The sequence below is a fragment of the Anguilla rostrata genome, chromosome 8 (assembly GCF_018555375.3).
Source record: "Anguilla rostrata isolate EN2019 chromosome 8, ASM1855537v3, whole genome shotgun sequence".
Classification (NCBI taxonomy): domain Eukaryota; kingdom Metazoa; phylum Chordata; class Actinopteri; order Anguilliformes; family Anguillidae; genus Anguilla; species Anguilla rostrata.
In genome coordinates this window covers 2126371-2144959 of record NC_057940.1, presented here as the reverse complement: position 1 = coordinate 2144959, position 18589 = coordinate 2126371, and the positions used below count along the sequence as shown (strand labels likewise).

The window sequence follows — 18589 nt, the reverse complement described above, 5'->3', positions numbered from 1 at the left end:
ATATTTTTTGAAATCCCTCCAGTTTGCCTATAACTATACTATTGCACATGGGGATATGACACTATAATAAAACATTGGAGTTGCATTAGGAATTATATTTTAATTAAACAGCGGCAAATTTTTAAGATGTAAGGCTTCACGGCAGAATTCTCACACAGTTTTTATGTGAATCCAGCAGGGATTTTTATGGCAACGTGCTCTATTGCCGACAGGTGTGCTATGGGAAAAGCTGATTTTAATCTGGATATTTTTCACTGTTCACTCGAAATAAAATAAGTTAAATAAATAATAGAAATGGCTGCATGTCCATTTTAATTATCCTAGCTTAGTATTAGCCTCCTGTGTAAAACAGAGAAAGGGTGAATCGTAAGTTTGTATGCATGCTGGTAACTGCGCTCTTGAACGACATCCTGAGGTACTCCTGGGAGAGAAGAGCATGCTGGAAGGGACTGGCTGAGCCACGGCTGGGTCGGGGTGAACGGGGGGGGGGGGGTATAAGCGTCTGTCGAGCTGTGCCTGCACGGGCAGATAAAAGTAAACGCATTCTCCGCGAAATCGTCTCCTTTCCGTCTCCGTCTCGTTCTCGCGGAGTCCTAAGCCGTTCCCGTACCGCGTTAAACATCAAATGGGCGATTTGGGCCAATCAAATGCGCCGTGCCGAATTCGGCGAAATGGAGCCGCTTACAGTCCTGAACACCGTGTCGGCGATAGTCTTCAGGGAATGGCTGGCGCGAAAAAAGCCTTTTCTGCTTACTGGAGATTATTATTATTAGTTTTTTTTTTTGTTGCATTTATTTCTGCACAATAAGGGACTCTTCAGTCTGTAATTTGATAGTGTTATGTTATTATATATACACTACGTGCGTCTGTGAGTCAGTTGCTGGTTCCAAAATGGCCTGTGAGATTTAAAACTGAACTTCTGAAGGCCAGTGTTCAACTTAACAAACGAGCAACTTTTAAGTGTTACTTTCTTTCTTCACAAGCATTTTCAGCCTTCAGTCGACTTAACGCGCAAAAAAATGTGCTGAAGAAAAAGTTATTAACTGGCGTTGAGTCTGTTTCTCACGGATGAATCATCAGGAAAATTTATCCAATAGTTTCAGGAGTCTGTTTGTGTCTTAGCGGTTAAAATGAGCGGGAAGAATGGCTCGATTACAGTGTGCTTTCCGCCTGAAATAAACGAGAGCTTTAAAGGCCAAAAAACACTTTGAATATACTACCCCCATACGATCGTTCAGTCTGCTGCACGCCCAGAAGCTCAGACTCGGCAAATCACCGCCCTTGACAGAGAAATATACGAGATTCATTAACACGGGGAAAGCGGAGAGAAAGAAAAATCGTGTCTTTGTTGAGCAGGACGGGCAAGAGGACACATTCGCAAATTAAGAGCGAGCTCCTGTTTCATGCCGTCTGAAAGGAGCGAAATCGATTTTCAATTTACCGTCGCTTTGTACGAAGTCAAATTTGAATCTATATGGACGTCAGCTGTGAACATCTGTAAAATTTGTACATTTGCACAGGAAGTGGATCCCATTTATCCAGCCAGAGGAAATAGTTTATTTATCTATTATAGGGACAGAAATGTAATCCACTGCTTTTCATAGTGAAAATAACATGCATTTAGAGCCATGAGTATAGCAGTGTTATCATCAGACACGGGTACAAGTGGTTATTTGAAATACTTTTAAGACCCTTTAAGAACCAGTAAAATCCCTCTGGATTACTGACTATTATAAAAATAAACCCTAACTCTTTTCACCAGTATAAGGAACTTAATTCTGTACTTGCCTGCTTGTACATTTTGGTTTAGTTCAAGAAATAAGAAAAATACTTGTTTGTAAAACGCATTCATACCCATTTACATTCATATCTATTCATATCCATTTTCATTGTGATGCGGAGGGTATTTTTGTGGTTTGAACGCTTCATTAAACTCTCCCCTACACTCTTACAATTAGTCAACATATTATCCCCCTCATTTTAATTTTGTTTTGCACAGAATTATGGGTCTGTGTTTTTTTTTCTAACCATCCTCAGATGTTCTGCGTGCATGCTGTAGAATATCTTCATCCCCGTGTGTGTCCACGTGAAAATCAGGCCCTAAGTGTGAATGGGAAATTAATCTTTATTTGCATTTCTTAGTCCTTTTTTTTTTTTGGAACATTAGGAGCACTTTGAGTATGGATGTGGCGTCAGTGTGACTGAATTTATCCACGTTAATCGTGTGAATGCCATCTTAATGATACTGGTGGTCTGATGTTGTTGCTGCAATGTTTTATCACAAGATTTTTATTTACTGTATATTACTATTAGCATCCTAATGATTAGTTTTCCATGAGAAAATACTGCTTTTTGCATGCGCTGAAATCTAAATATCCCTTGTGCTTTTATTTCAGCTCATGGAAAATGCAGAATTTTCTCACGGAATTTAATTTTAAAAAAACAATCAAAAAGCCCTTTTTAGACCATGTTACATTGTTACAAGATGCTGACAAGAAAGTTATGAATTTTCATTGATAAGATCGCACACAAGTCTGTTATACGACCCAGTATCCAATCAGCATGCATCTTTAACATTGACTCACAATTAGATGCAATAATTTTGTTTTTATGCGCTTGGGGAATGCAGTGCTCCCAAAAATGGGAGAGAATCACCAAAATAGAAAGATGTGTTTAATTGTCAATCAAAGTTAAGGACAAATATCAGTTGATAGTCCTTACATGTAGGTAGTCATAACCAGACTGCTTTATCGACTGTATTGCTTTTATTTTGGGTTATCTGGAATTCAACCCAGAAGCACTGTACATGTTTTTCTAGCATGCAACGTGTTGTTGAATTTGTTACATCATCATTTTGATGGTACAAATCAAAGCGTGTATTGTAAAAAAAAAAAAAGTGTAACATGGCTATTTGAGATTCTTTGTGTGGAAATTGACTAGTGGATGGAGTAAAATGGCCCCTGAGTGAGTTTGAATTACAAGTGGAATCTCCCTGTTTAACACAAGCAGTTCTGTGACTCTTCAGTCATTCTCATAATGGTGTTTATTTGGGAAGTGCGCCCCCTGTGGCAGCTTGGCCAACTGTCTCAGTTAAGTGTAATGCTACAGTAGGTACCAGAAACAATGAGAAAAATGTGTATGTGGTCAGCTATAGCCGTGCAGTGATGTGATTTCCTTCTGCGGGTTTGCACTAGCCCTGAAGAGGTGTGTGTATGGCGGGTGTTGGGTTTCGATGATTGTGTGGGAGCTGGCTGTGTCTGCTTGTGTGGTGCTAGTGGATCCGCGGGTTTGCCTCCTTCTGATTGGCCACTCAGTTGGCGGCTCCTCTGTGTGTCTTTAGTTCCTGTTCCTGTCAGAGGTGTTGCAGTGGAGGGCGCAGACCACCCCAGACCACGTGCTCTTCACGCTGCTGAACTCTCGGGTAAGTGCCCCGCCTCCTGCCGCTGAATAAAGAGCCCGCGTGCGCAACGACCGGTCGGCGCGGCCACGTGCTAATTTTCATATCTGCACATTATTACAGTGTTGTTCAGTGTGAACACAGGGGACGATAGCACGTTAGTGTGATGTATTTCCAGAACACAGGGGACTATAGCACGTTAGCGTGGTTTGTTTTCTGAATGCAGGGAACGATAGCACGTTAGCGTGATGTATTTTCTGAATGCAGGGGACGATAGCATGTTGGCGTGGTGTGTTTTCTGAACACGTGGGACGATAGCACGTTAGCATGGTGTATTCTGTCAACCCAATAGCATGTTAGCGTGGTGTGATAGCACGTTAGCAGGGTGTATTTTATGGACGCAGGGGATGATAGCACGTTAGCATGGTGTGTGTTCTGAACACAGGGGAGGATTACACGTTAGCCTGGTGTGATAGCACGTTAGCGTGATGCATGTTCTGAACACAGGGGATGATAGCACGTTAGCGTGATGTATGTTCTGAACGCAGGGGACGATAGCACGTTAGCGTGATGTATGTTCTGAACGCAGGGGACGATAGCACGTTAGCGTGATGTATGTTCTGAACGCAGGGGACGATAGCACGTTAGCGTGATGTATGTTCTGAACGCAGGGGACGATAGCACGTTAGCGTGATGTATGTTCTGAACGCAGGGGACGATAGCACGTTACCGTGATGTATGTTCTGAACGCAGGGGACGATAGCACGTTAGCGTGATGTATGTTCTGAACGCAGGGGACGATAGCACGTTAGCGTGATGTATGTTCTGAACGCAGGGGACGATAGCACGTTAGCGTGATGTATGTTCTGAACGCAGGGGACGATAGCACGTTAGCGTGATGTATGTTCTGAACGCAGGGGACGATAGCACGTTAGCGTGATGTATGTTCTGAACGCAGGGGACGATAGCCAGCTCGCTGACCTGCCTCCAGCTGCACAAGCGGGCGGAGAAGATCGCCGCCATGCTGGCGGAACGGGGGCACCTGCAGGACGGGGATCACGTGGCGCTCGTCTACCCCCCAGGTAGGTCACACGGAGCCGCAGAAATGCAACATCACCTGCATTTCAGCATCGCTACACACACAGGTAACCTCACCTGCATTTCAGCATCGCTACACACACAGGTAACCTCACCTGCATTTCAGCATGGCTACACATGGCTATGACACACACACAGGGACCCACACATACACTCTCGTACGCACACACGTACACACACACACACAAGAGATGCCCTTTTTTCTCTTTTTCCAGTGTTTCACTGGATATTTGTGATGGATGCCAAAATGGCGCAACTTTTTATTTTTTATTTTTTAATGGCCATTTTTGCACCTATGCACAGCTTTTCTTACTAGTGGAGAAATATCTTCTGATCCTTTAATTAAACAATCCTGTCTGTAACGTACCTGCGTTTACATCTATGTTTAGATTGATTCCTGTATTTGTATATATATTGTCTTGTGTTGCACATGCAACCTACTGGAGGGTATCCAGCACTGCATTAGGCCTGGGCTTGAACAGACAAGTGTCTCTGGCTGAACTACATTACCCAGAAAGCTGTTCTGTGCATACACACAGCTCTGTGTAACGACATACGTCAGGGTTCGTACGGTCATGAAAAACCTGGAAAAGTCATTGAAATTTAAAATGCAATTTCCAGGCCCTGGAAAAGTTATGGAAAATAATATTTTTTGAAAAGTTTTGGAAAAGTAATGGAAATATAGCTAAAGTTGCATCACATATAATTACTAATTAATCCAATCATAAAAATAGTATGTATAGTAATAAAACGTAAACTGGCACGTAACCTTCCCGGTATTTTGGTGGTGAGAGAAGTTAATTCGGTCTGGCTCAGTCTGTTTACAGGCACGCCCAACAGGCACGCTTCTGCTAATGTAGCAGTTAGTAAACGTAGGCCCTACTGTGCCGACAATATGCCAGGGAAGTGCAGCTTCAATAATATATCAGGGCTCGAAATTAACTTTTTTACTTGGTAGCACTGGTGCTCCCAACTTCAAAAAGTTAGGAGCACCCACCAAAATGTAAGGAGCACCAACAATATGTGCAATCGATTTTTTATTGATAAACGACAATATAAAAGTATTGTTTACAAGTAACAGTTAAACTGTCACGCCTAAAATGTGTCGACTCTTCAAGCAATTGCGTGTTATGCATTCAAACGACAAAGCGCTTCTTGTCACATTAATACCGCTAATATGAATATAAATCAACCTCCGGTAAACTGCATCGGAGAAATTAGCTGTTTCAACCAGGTCGCTACACAAAACACTACGTTAACATTTTTTTTTAAATGCCGTAATCTTTCGCTTCAACTTTTCAGCTTTCGATAACGCTAATAGATTGAACATAAACTTTTGTCTTCAGGTAACATTAGTTAACGCGTTAGCTCTCTGTGTCGCGTGACAGTGGAGTGCAGCGAAAGGGGTGATTGAAGGCTAATATTAACCTATTTAAAATCAGCATTAAAGGTAAGAATGTCAAGCTCACGATTGGTTAGAAGGGTCACCGTCAGCTCACAAGGCACATACTGAGTGTACTAACTAGCGAATGTACAGAGAAAGAGACGTTCGACTCGAAAAAGAAAAAAAAAAAAGGTCGCACCAGAACAATTATTTGCACTCGCAAAAAAATTCCTAATTATATTTCGAGGTCGCACAGATTAAATTTCGGGAGCGTATGCTACCAAAATGGTCGCAATTTCGAGCCCTGCTTTGAGACATTGACAAAAATGTTAAACTATTCGAATTAAAATATGAGAGAATGTATCTAAGTGTGTCTGTCTGGTGTTTATTTGTTTTAGAGAGGCACCATATGTTTCAGATGCAGACCTAAGTTTACTTAGTGTTACAATAAATAATTTTAAATCGTCCCGCAGAGATAAAGTCATTTGTTTTGGTCATGGAAATTCAGTTAAAGGTTGTGGAGAAGTCATGGAAAAGTCATTGAAAATCATTGGTGAAAAAGTGTATGAACCCTGATACGTTCTCATATCTGTGCAAAAATTTACCTTTTGCTAATTTATGGGTCCTTGTTCTACTGACAAAACGCGAAACAGAAGAGTCTTTTTTTTGCCCCCCGTCCCGGCAGAAGGTTGCTGGAGCCGCAGGCTTCTCTGAGGAACGCATGTCCCTTCCGTAATCCGGCTCCACGCCGACGCGCGGCGCGGCGTTCCGGAGGCTTTTCCTGAGCGACATTGTGTTTGTGATTCAGGAGTAGCGTAGCAGAGTTTTTAAGAGACGACTTCTCCCCGCGAGATGCCCGCCAGCATTTCAGGGACGGCGAACGAGCAAAGCGTTCGGTGAAAAGAGCTCAGTGAAGCGTTACGGGCACTGACGGGGGGGGGGGGGGGGGGGGTTGGGGGGGCTTGAAAGAGCTTTTCAATTAGCCGTCTCCTGCGCCCGTCTCTGCTTCAACCTTGCCGCTGGAGTTAGCGTGTTAGCTTCTGCATTCGCTCCCGCTGTGATAAATGGCAAACACAGAGTAAGAGTTCTCTCTGTCTTTCTCTCCCTCTCCCTTTTTCTCTTGTCCCCCTCTTCACTTCTCACTTCCTCCCTCCCTCACTTTTTCAAATTTTTCTCTCCCTGGTCTTGCCTTTCGTTCTCTCCTCCATTTCTTTCTGTCTCACCCCATCTCCCTCCATCTTTTTTCTTTCCCTTTTGCTCTCCCCCTCCTCCCTCTCTATTTTCTCCCCTTTTCCCTCTCCCTCTCTCTTCTCCCCTCCCTCTGTCCCCCTCTTTTCTCTCTCCATCTCTCTCCTCCCTCTCCCTCTCTCCCCCACCACTCCTCTCTCCCCCTTGCTCTGTCCCTCCCCCTCCTCCCTCCCTCCCCCCCCTCTCCTCTGCATGCAGGGATTGACCTGATTGCAGCGTTTTATGGGTGCCTGTACGCCGGCTGCGTGCCCATCACCGTCCGGCCCCCCCATCCCCAGAACATCGCCACCACCCTGCCCACTGTGAAGATGATCGTGGAGGTGCGTGCGCCCGAACCCGTGCGCCCGAACGTGTGCCCGCTCGCTGCCCGCAGATACACCACCGCGGCTCTGTAACAAAGCGACAGGAAACGTCCCAGAATCCCCAGGGGTGTTCTTTTGACCTAAATGGGGGGAAATTCACATGCAGAGTGAGATGTTGTGTTACAATGTGCAATGCTTATATGCATAATGTATGTAATATGCACGTGTTTGTATTTTTATAGCATTTCTGTATGAATTGAGAAAATACAGAAATAATTAAATGATCAGCAAATAACTAAAGTGGATTTAAGGATCCTAATGATTGTTAAAAAGAGAGAAAAAAAAATAACAGACTTTATTTTTGTGTGTGTGTATGTTTGTGTGCATGGTGTGTGTGTGTGTACATGTGTGTATGTTTGTGTGCATTGTGGTGTGTGTGTGTGCGTGCGTGCATGCGTGCGCGCGCGCGCGCGCGCGTGTATATGTGTGTATGTTCGTGTGCATGGTGTGTGTGTGTGTACATGTGTGTATGTTTGTGTGCATGGTGTATGTGTGTGTATATGTGTGTGCGTGTGTGCGCGTGTGTGTGTGTGTGTATATGTGCGTGTGTGTGTATGTGTGTATGTTTGTGTGCATGGTGTGTGTGTGTGTACATGTGTGTATGTTTGTGTGCATGGTGTGTGTGTGTGTGTGTGTGTATATGTGCGTGTGTGTGCTTGCGTGTGTGTGTGTGTGTGTGTACATGTGTGTATGTTTGTGTGCATGGTGTGTGTGCGTGTGCGTGCGTGCGTGCGTGCGTGCGTGCGTGCGTGTGTGTGTGTGTACAGGTGAGTCGCTCGGCCTGTGTGATGACCTCACAGGTGATCTGTAAGCTGCTGCGGTCGAAGGAAGCTTCAGCTGCTGTGGACGTCAGGACATGGCCGCCTGTCCTGGACACCGGTAGGAGACACACGCACACACACACCTGGTATGCACACACACACACACACACAAGCACCATACACACACACACTCACACACACACACACACACCTGGTACCCACACATACACAAGCACCATACACACAAACACACACACACACACACACTCACACTGAACAATATACACCACACACAGGGACTTGTGTTCAGTGGTACCTTATAAGCTGAAGACTTGACCCCCCCTCCTCCTTCTCTTTCTCTTTCTCCAGATGATTTGCCAAAGAAGAGGCCCCCCCTGCTGTACAAACCCTCGAACCCCGACACCCTGGCCTACCTGGACTTCAGCGTGTCCACCACGGGCATGCTCGCTGGGGTGAAGGTATGGGGGGGGGGGGCGTACGCACACCTGCTCCGCTCATCAAACGCTCTCGTGTTCTCAGGGCGTTGTGATATTCACCACAAACCTGGAACTGAGCTCGTCTGCTTATATTGACCACAAACGTATATCCATCCATGCATTATCTATACCCGCTTATTCCTGGGCAGGGGTGCACAAGGTGCTGGAGCCTATCCCAGCGTGCATTGGGCCAGAGGCAGGATTACACCCTGGACAGGCCGCCAATCTATCGCAGGGCAGCAAACATATGTGTATTATTTTATAAAATGTACTGTTGGAGTTGTAGTTATACAGTAAAGGTCGCCATGTTTGTGCGGTGTGCTGCCAGCTGTCAGGAGTTTTATGAAATCCACCTCGGTGGGAACCCTCAGACCTCCGAAGACCTTTTGGAAAAAAGGTCAAATAAACGAGTGCAGAGAAAGCGTAGGAGCAAAAAGGTTTCCTGTGACTCTCCTTCCCGCCCCCTAGCCCCCCCCCCCCCCCCCCGGGTCCCTAAATGAAGCTCACGGTTTTAAGGTTTAATTTGTGTGCATCAGCACTGTCAGAGGAGCCCTTTCCCAGGCCCCTGAGCTGGTCACTGAACCCAAACAAAACGGGCCTTGTTAGGCTTTGTGTTTGTAGCCACATGTTGACCCGCCCACCTGAGCTGCACAGGTACAGCATTCACTGGAGGATGCTGGGAGTTAATATCTGCCTGCTCTCCTTCGTAACGCTGCACCTGATGTCATTTTAGGGCAGGCATCCCAACCTCGAAGAGGGTTGCGGGTTTAACTCCAGTGCAGGTGGGCCGCTGTGTCTGCCGGTTTAACTCCAGTCCTGGAGGGCCGCAGTGTCTGCAGGTGTAACTCCAGTCCTGGAGGGCCGCAGTGTCTGCAGGTTTAACTTCGGTCCTGGAGGGCCACAGTGTCTGCAGGTTTAACTCCAGTCCTGGAGGGCCGCAGTGTCTGCAGGTTTAACTCCAGTCCTGGAGGGGGCGCAGTGTCTGCAGGTTTAACTCCAGTCCTGGAGGGCCGCAGTGTCTGCAGGTTTAACTCCAGTCCAAGAGGGCCGCAGTGTCTGCAGGTTTAACTCCAGTCCTGGAGGGGGCGCAGTATCTGCAGGTTTAACTCCAGTCCTGGAGGGCTGCAGTGCCTGCAGGTTTAACTCCGGTCCTGGAGGGCCGCAGTGTCTGCAGGTTTAACTCCAGTCCTGGAGGGGGCGCTGTGTCTGCAGGTTTAACTCCGGTCCTGGAGGGGGCGCTGTGTCTGCAGGTTTAACTCCGGTCCTGGAGGGGGCGCTGTGTCTGCAGGTTTAACTCCGGTCCTGGAGGGGGCGCTGTGTCTGCAGGTTTAACTCCAGTCCTGGAGGGGCGCTGTGTCTGCAGGTTTAACTCCAGTCCTGGAGGGGGCGCTGTGTCTGCAGTTATTTATGATTTCCTCGCCTGCTCATGTTTAGGCTGCTGATTGAAAGTGTGTGGAATCCTTAGCCCATCAGTGATGTAAATTAAGCGCATAATTACTGAATCACAGCAGACACAGCGCCCCCTCCAGGACTGGAGTTACACCTGCAGACACAGCGCCCCCTCCAGGACTGGAGTTAAACCTGCAGACACAGCGCCCCCTCCAGGACTGGAGTTAAACCTGCAGACACTGCGGCCCTCCAGGACTGGAGTTAAACCTGCAGACGCCCCTCCAGGGCCGCAGTCTGAAGCCTCTGGTGATTCGCTGGTGTTGGTTCTCACTTCGTCTCTCGCTCAGTTGGAGCTGTCAGGAACCCGGCTTTAAGTGGCTCGTGATTTTTGCAGAGCTGAAAGCGGGTTCCATGACACGTCGGTGTTTACAGTTATCTGAGCTTGACGCAGGTGTTTGTTCCCAGAAACCAGGTGTCCTCGTTTTCACCGTTTGGAATTCCCGTTGTGACCCCCCTCCCCCCTGGCCGTCTTATCTATCAGAGCAGGCAAGGCTAATTTCTCTGAAGTGTCTGTTTTCCACAGAGCGCGATTCAGAAGGGGAGCGCATAATTTCGTAGGAGAACAGGTCAATTAGCAGGCACTTGAACTGATACTAAATACCCTTTGCCATTGCTGACACACTATGGAGAGCAAGGATTTACGCTATATTACAGATATTTAAGAGAGTGAACCATGGGGATCATTTAAAGGTGCTTCCACTGATGCTCTCTTCCTGAGCTGCTAATATTACACTGCAGGCATTTAGCAGACGCTCTTATCATTTGTGTCCAGAGCGACTTACACAACATTTTACGTAGTATTTACATTGCATCCATTTACACAGCTGGATATGTACTGAAGCAACGCAGGTTAAGTAGCTTGCTCAAGGGTACAACAGCAGTGTCCTACCCGGGAATCGAACCTGCGACCTTCAGGTTACAAGCCCAGCTCCTTACCCGCTGCGCTACACTGCCGTGCTAACGAAAGTGCTGACACAAACGGCTGAGGCCTGCTGCAGATGTGATGTCAGTTCTGTGTCTCGGCCGATAGCAGCTTTCTCCCACGACACGACACGTAAGAGCCACAGTAGGTGAGACTGCAGATGCTGTACATTTCAGTAGCACACGGGTTCGAGGGTGTTGGATGTAGCCTGGGCAGGGTGAGCAGACCCATAGTATGTTTACGCAGAGTGCAGGATTTCTTGAGCGAACGTGCGGTGTGAAGAGGAGTGTTTTCAGGCTGCAGACGATACGGGTTCTGCCTTTAGTGGTGCGCTTGTCCTCCCGCTGTGGAGCCGACGGCAGCTCGCGGGGCGCGGGGAGGACCCCGTTTGGAGCGCGGCGTTCGCTACGAACCGCTGAGGGGCGAGGAGAGCGGTCCTTGGGTTTTAGTTAAGAGCTCGTTTTTATATGCTGGTCGCAGTTCTGCAGATTAAAACAGCGACCCCTGAGAGTGTGAACTGCCGTGGAAATGTATTGTCTTCATGAGAAGAGCGGGACCTTCAATAGGAGGGGCTGGTTTACAAGTGAAAAGCTCTTTCTGCTGTAACTTCATTAATGTAAGAAAGGTCTGTTCTGTTCTCCTGTGAACATATGCGTTGCATTGTGGTGCCATGGCCCATGTGGCAGGCCCGTGTGTTACAGGGGTGTGACCTATACTGCAGGGGTGTGGCCTGTGTTACAGGGGTGTGGCCTACAGTGCAGGGGAGTGGCCTCTGTGGCAGGGGTGTGGCCTATGCTGCAGGGGAGTGGCCTCTGTGGCAGGGGTGTGGCCTATGCTGTAGGGGAGTGGCCTGTGCGGTGGAGGCGTGGCCTGTGTGGCAGGCTCTTTGTCTGTGTAACATGGGTGTGGCCTATGTGGTGCTGAGCCCCCCCCTCTCTCTCTCTCTCTCTCTCCCCCCCCCCCCCCCTCTGCAGATGTCCCACACTGCCACCAGTGCCTTCTGCCGCTCAATCAAGCTGCAGTGCGAGCTGTACCCGTCCCGCGAAGTCGCCATCTGCCTGGACCCCTACTGCGGCCTGGGCTTCGTCCTCTGGTGCCTGTGCAGGTGGGTCCCCGTCTCTGGAGGTGGGGGGGGGGGGGCGGTCTTACCCCAAAATGACCAGTGTGGGTGTAGGTTTTCGTTTTAGGCGAGGCACTAACACACCTGGTTCTACTCATCAGGGGCCATGTTTGAAACCGCTTACTCACCTACTGTTGAGTATAGAACTGGAATACACTGGATTAAAATGTTGCTAAGTAGGCAACAATTTTCTTGAAACGTAGCGTACTTAAAATCCCAGGATGATAAACTTATTTCTGAGGTTTTTCTGAGTGTATTCAGGAGCAAAATATACTTTTTAGGAGGAGGTCCCATAAATCAGAGAGGAAGAGGCGGGGCCTTTTTGCTACAGTGGTGGGACATCTTATGACACTTCCGCAGTACCGTTGGAAAATAGCATGCAGGATACTTTTGCGTACTGCCCATTGCGTTCTAAAAATGCGTAGACTTAGTAGTAAGTTTAGTAGACAGTACATGTTTTGAGGACACAGTAGTTAGGAGGCTGTTTCGGACGCAGCCAGGGTCTTGACTGAAGATCATGATTCGGTAATTGGTTGAATTATTTGAATGAGTCTTGGTGCTGGGATAAAACAAAAACCTTTTTTTGCCCTTTTCTGGTGAGATTGGACACCCCTGGTCCGAAGCAGCCCTGGCTCAGACAGCTCTTTCATGTCGAAACGTTTTCGGCTGATAAGATGGTCTCAGATCCTCTTCAGCTGAGATTTTCTTCAGAGAAATCAGAGTTCACCTGTCGTGAACTAACGAGCGTTAGAACACCTGCCGGCAGCCGCCGAGGTCTCCGGGATGGAGAGTGTGAAATGTGTAGAACTGCTGTCACACGTTTCCTGTGAACTGGCCTCCTCCAGAAGCATGGCTTCTATGCAAGAAATATTCCCCTCCCTCTCTCATATGTAGTGTGCACTTATTCCAGTGTTGATGTACCCTAACCCCTCCCTCTCTCATGTGTAGTGCGCACTTATTCCAGTGCTAATGTACCCTAACTCTCTCCCTCTCTCTCTCTGTAGTGTGTACTCGGGGCAGGTGTAGTGTACCCTAACCCCTCTCTCTCTCTCTCTGTAGTGTGTACTCCGGGCAGGTGTAGTGTACCCTAACCCCTCTCTCTCTCTCTCTATAGTGTGTACTCGGGGCAGGTGTAGTGTACCCTAACCCCTCTCTCTCTCTCTCTATAGTGTGTACTCAGGGCAGGTGTAGTGTACCCTAACCCCTCTCTCTCTCTCTGTAGTGTGTACTCAGGGCAGGTGTAGTGTACCCTAACCCCTCTCCCTCTCTCTGTAGTGTGTACTTGGGGCAGGTGTAGTGTACCCTAACCCCTCTCTCTCTCTCTGTAGTGTGTACTCGGGGCAGGTGTAGTGTACCCTAACCCCTCTCTCTCTCTGTAGTGTGTACTCGGGGCAGGTGTAGTGTACCCTAACCCCTCTCTCCCTCTCTCTGTAGTGTGTACTCGGGGCAGGTGTAGTGTACCCTAACCCTTCTCTCCCTCTATCTGTAGTGTGTACTCGGGGCAGGTGTAGTGTACCCTAACCCCTCTCTCCCTCTCTCTGTAGTGTGTACTCGGGGCAGGTGTAGTGTACCCTAACCCCTCTCTCCCTCCCTCTGTAGTGTGTACTCGGGCAGGTGTAGTGTACCCTAACCCCTCTCTCCCTCCCTCTGTAGTGTGTACTCGGGGCAGGTGTAGTGTACCCTAACCCCTCTCTCTCTCTCTGTAGTGTGTACTCGGGGCAGGTGTAGTGTACCCTAACCCCTCTCTCCCTCCCTCTGTAGTGTGTACTCGGGGCAGGTGTAGTGTACCCTAACCCCTCTCTCCCTCCCTCTGTAGTGTGTACTCGGGGCAGGTGTAGTGTACCCTAACCCCTCTCCCTCTCTCTGTAGTGTGTACTCGGGGCAGGTGTAGTGTACCCTAACCCCTCTCTTTCTCTCTGTAGTGTGTACTCGGGGCAGGTGTAGTGTACCCTAACCCCTCTCTCTCTCTCTGTAGTGTGTACTCAGGGCAGGTGTAGTGTACCCTAACCCCTCTCTCTCTCTCTGTAGTGTGTACCCGGGGCTGGTGTAGTGTACCCTAACCCCTCTCTCTCTCTGTAGTGTGTACTCGGGGCAGGTGTAGTGTACCCTAACCCCTCTCTCTCTCTGTAGTGTGTACTCAGGGCAGGTGTAGTGTACCCTAACCCCTCTCTCTCTCTCTGTAGTGTGTACTCGGGGCAGGTGTAGTGTACCCTAACCCCTCTCTCTCTCTCTGTAGTGTGTACTCAGGGCAGGTGTAGTGTACCCTAACCCCTCTCTCTCTCTCTGTAGTGTGTACCCGGGGCTGGTGTAGTGTACCCTAACCCCTCTCTCTCTCTGTAGTGTGTACTCGGGGCAGGTGTAGTGTACCCTAACCCCTCTCTCTCTCTCTGTAGTGTGTACTCAGGGCAGGTGTAGTGTACCCTAACCCCTCTCTCTCTCTCTCTGTAGTGTGTACTCGGGGCAGGTGTAGTGTACCCTAACCCCTCTCTCCCTCCCTCTGTAGTGTGTACTCGGGGCAGGTGTAGTGTACCCTAACCCCTCTCTCTCTCTCTGTAGTGTGTACTCGGGGCAGGTGTAGTGTACTCTAACCCCTCTCTCTCTCTCTGTAGTGTGTACTCAGGGCAGGTGTAGTGTACCCTAACCCCTCTCTCCCTCTGTAGTGTGTACTTGGGGCAGGTGTAGTGTACCCTAACCCCTCTCTCTCTCTCTGTAGTGTGTACCCGGGGCTGGTGTAGTGTACCCTAACCCCTCTCTCTCTCTGTAGTGTGTACTCGGGGCAGGTGTAGTGTACCCTAACCCCTCTCTCTCTCTCTGTAGTGTGTACTCAGGGCAGGTGTAGTGTACCCTAACCCCTCTCTCTCTCTCTGTAGTGTGTACTCGGGGCAGGTGTAGTGTACCCTAACCCCTCTCTCTCTCTCTGTAGTGTGTACTCAGGGCAGGTGTAGTGTACCCTAACCCCTCTCTCTCTCTCTGTAGTGTGTACCCGGGGCTGGTGTAGTGTACCCTAACCCCTCTCTCTCTCTGTAGTGTGTACTCGGGGCAGGTGTAGTGTACCCTAACCCCTCTCTCTCTCTCTGTAGTGTGTACTCAGGGCAGGTGTAGTGTACCCTAACCCCTCTCTCTCTCTCTCTGTAGTGTGTACTCGGGGCAGGTGTAGTGTACCCTAACCCCTCTCTCCCTCCCTCTGTAGTGTGTACTCGGGGCAGGTGTAGTGTACCCTAACCCCTCTCTCTCTCTCTGTAGTGTGTACTCGGGGCAGGTGTAGTGTACTCTAACCCCTCTCTCTCTCTCTGTAGTGTGTACTCAGGGCAGGTGTAGTGTACCCTAACCCCTCTCTCCCTCTGTAGTGTGTACTTGGGGCAGGTGTAGTGTACCCTAACCCCTCTCTCCCTCCCTCTGTAGTGTGTACTCGGGGCACCAGTCCATCCTGATCCCGCCCTCGGAGCTGGAGGTGAACCCGGCGCTCTGGCTGCTGGCGGTCAGTCAGTACAGGGTGCGCGACACCTTCTGCTCCTACTCCGTCATGGAGCTGTGCACCAAGGGGCTGGGCCTGCAGACCGATTCGCTCAAGGTACCGCCTCCTGGCCCCGCCCACAACGCTGCCCTGGCCCCGCCCACAATATGTCCTGGCCCCGCCCACAACTCTTTCCTGGCTCCTCCCACAACACTGTCCTGGCTGCGCCCATAACTATTTCCTGGCCCCACACACAAGTCTTTCCTGGTTCCATCCACTACTCTTTCCTGGCTCCTCCCACAATTATTTCCTGACCCCGCCCACAACACTGTCCTGGCTCAGCGCATTAGTATTGCCTGGTCAGGTGTCTAGCATTTTTTCAACACTAGTATTGGATAGTTTGGTGTGTAGTGAGGTACAGTATGTACCACGCTCAGAGAGTTTGGTGTTCCCCACGGCACAGTCCCGGGGCCTGGAGCTGTCGCGGGTGCGGACGTGCGTGGTGGTGGCGGAGGAGAGGCCCAGGATAGCGCTGACCCAGTCCTTCTCCAAGCTCTTCAAGGACCTGGGGCTCCACCCCCGAGCCGTCAGCACCTCCTTCGGCTGCAGGGTCAACCTGGCCATCTGCCTGCAGGTCAGTCTCCGCCCCCTGCCCCGCCCTGTCCTGCCAGGCTCCGCCTCCTGCAATGCAGGTTAAGTACCTTACTCAAGGGTCCTTCCTGGGAATTGTCCCCACATGCAAACGAACTGTCATGCACTCACGTACTCACACACACACACACATGCACACACGCTCACACACACGCGCCCAAACACACACACACACGTACTCTCTCTCACACACACACACATGCTCTTTCTCTCCTTGGGTGAGTCGCTCAGTATGATAATGGTGGTCTGAGAGTGAGGAGCCCTAGAGGACGATGCTGAGCTGTTCTGTTTGTTTCGTTTCTGGGTTTAAGTGGATAATTCACTTTCGGTTTCTGTGATGACCTTCAGCGGCACGGAGAAACGCCGAAGCGATTAACCTCGTTCGAAACGTTCGAGCACTCGCACACCGCTGGAATCATTCCGATGTCATTTCCCAGCAGGCACTGGGGGCCAGGGCATAATTACCTGTGTAGCGGAGTTTCTTAGTATGTATAACTCTGGGTGTGGGAGTGCTGGAGGAGGGGGGTGGTCAGCCCTGGTACAGGCGGCGCTCTGCGTGCGCTGTATCTGGGTAAGCTAGGACAATACAGCGGTTGCGTATGCACCCTCGGGAGCGAAGCCGGGGCAGGCAGCCGGCGCACACCTTCGAGCGCCACTCTGCGGTAGCAGGCGCGCAGCCTGGACAGGCCGAGCACCCTGGTAGCAGGCTGGAGGAGCTCGCGGTACATGTGACACTGGTAAAGCGGGCCCTCTCGTAGATGCTGGGTCGGTGCGGTGAGGGGGGCTCTGTGGCCCCAGGCCCTAGGCTGCTCGAAGCGCCAGGATTTACAGACACCGCGCAGCGCCAGGATGGCAGCCGCTCCCGCCTCTGCAGTAGCAGGCAGCTGGGGCGATGCGGTGGAGTGGAGGATCGGCTGTTTAATAAAACGCTCCGTAGTCCGCGCGCGTGATCTTGCCCCAGGCAGGCTGCCGAAGCGCCAGGTTTACTGAACGCCAGCGGGATGGCCCGTGCTGATTGGCTGCCGTTTGCCTGCGTGTGGTCCGGCATGGCGAACCAACCAATGGCACGAGGTCTCAGAACAGGAAGTCTGTGGGGAGTGAGGAGGAGGGGGCGGAGGGAGGTGGGGAAGCGTGGGATTGAGTGGGCTTGAGGAGGAGGAGGGGGGGGGTGGTCCCAAGCATATCGCCGCCATTTTGGCTCCAAGATGCATCAAACATTTCACATGCAACTCCATGCTTTCTTTTGGCAATTCTCATTCTTTCACATCTGTTTGTTATTTGAACCGAAACCATTGTAATAGACCGTTCTTAGAAATAGAACTTCTAAACCAGGAAATATGCGCATTTTAATAAACGTGGTTGTGTGTTTTTGGTAGCATGTGTGTTCATTTTCTTGTTGTTGTTTTGTTTTTTTAATTCATTTTTACTGTCAGCTGTTGGGCATACTGTAGCAGTAATATGGCATTTTTTAGAAAAATAGAATATAATGTAAAATTCCTTTTTTAGAAAAAATCCCCATATGTGTACAATTTTAAATATGAAGTAAAGAAAGAAAGTTTATTGATAGTTTTATATAATAGTTGAAAATATTACCTCAGCTCTCTGTTTAAATTGCATCTGTTATTATTTTTTTGTTGAACATTTCTGCATTCTTTTTTTTTTTACTTTGTTTTTGTGTTTTTTCTCCTGGCTTTGTGTATTTTATGTCTTTTTTCCCCATTGTGTTTTTTTCGCATTATCCCCACCCACCGCATCTCTCATATTTGGTTTTGTCTTCGTTCCTCCCCCCACCCTTCTTCTCCCCATTCCTCCTCTTCCTCCTCCTCCTCGTCCTGCTGCTGCTATAGCCTCACAGGCTTGGGAAGCTTGCCGATCAGGTAGGGGATTTTAAATCTTCCCTTATCTCTCCCTTTTCTCTCGGTGGGGGGTGCTGTTCACCTGGCTGTCTCACACATGCCCTTGGGTCTCCCTGCTCCCCCCCCCCATTCCCCGCCCCCCCCAGCTCTCCAGAGGGGCAGGAGGGCACAGAATCCGCCCGTGACGTACGCCATTACCCCTTTCACAGTGACACGCTGTCACTCAAGTCCACCTCCAGGGATGGGCTGAATCTGCTCTAAAATGGGCCCTGTTACAAAATGCAAAAAAAAAACACAACATCCCCCTAAAAATGCACCTGTGTCACCTGCAGTCAGAATGCTGGAGGTGTGAGGTGCAGGTGTTCCTTTGCAGGTGGCACTCAGGTGTAA

General features: G+C 49.4%; 1 protein-coding gene across 12 annotated transcripts in view; it reads left to right on the top strand.

The window, feature by feature from the left end:
- Positions 1–18589, top strand: part of LOC135260514 (disco-interacting protein 2 homolog C) — a 177930-nt gene that overhangs the window by 147052 nt on the left and 12289 nt on the right. For 8 of the 12 annotated variants that reach the window (XR_010331600.1, XM_064345782.1, XM_064345776.1 and 5 more), the window contains 9 exons: positions 3341–3421; positions 4356–4479; positions 7326–7447; positions 8257–8368; positions 8620–8729; positions 12093–12223; positions 15641–15809; positions 16156–16326; positions 18191–18220. Coding sequence is in view for 11 of the 12 variants with exons in the window: in XM_064345782.1 (XP_064201852.1) it covers positions 3341–3421; positions 4356–4479; positions 7326–7447; positions 8257–8368; positions 8620–8729; positions 12093–12223; positions 15641–15809; positions 16156–16326; positions 18191–18220 (1050 nt within the window). In the remaining variant the exon portion in view is untranslated. The remainder of the gene's footprint in view (positions 1–3340; positions 3422–4355; positions 4480–7325; positions 7448–8256; positions 8369–8619; positions 8730–12092; positions 12224–15640; positions 15810–16155; positions 16327–18190; positions 18221–18589) is intronic. The other 4 variants (XM_064345786.1, XM_064345784.1, XM_064345780.1 and 1 more) reach the window with 1 other exon arrangement.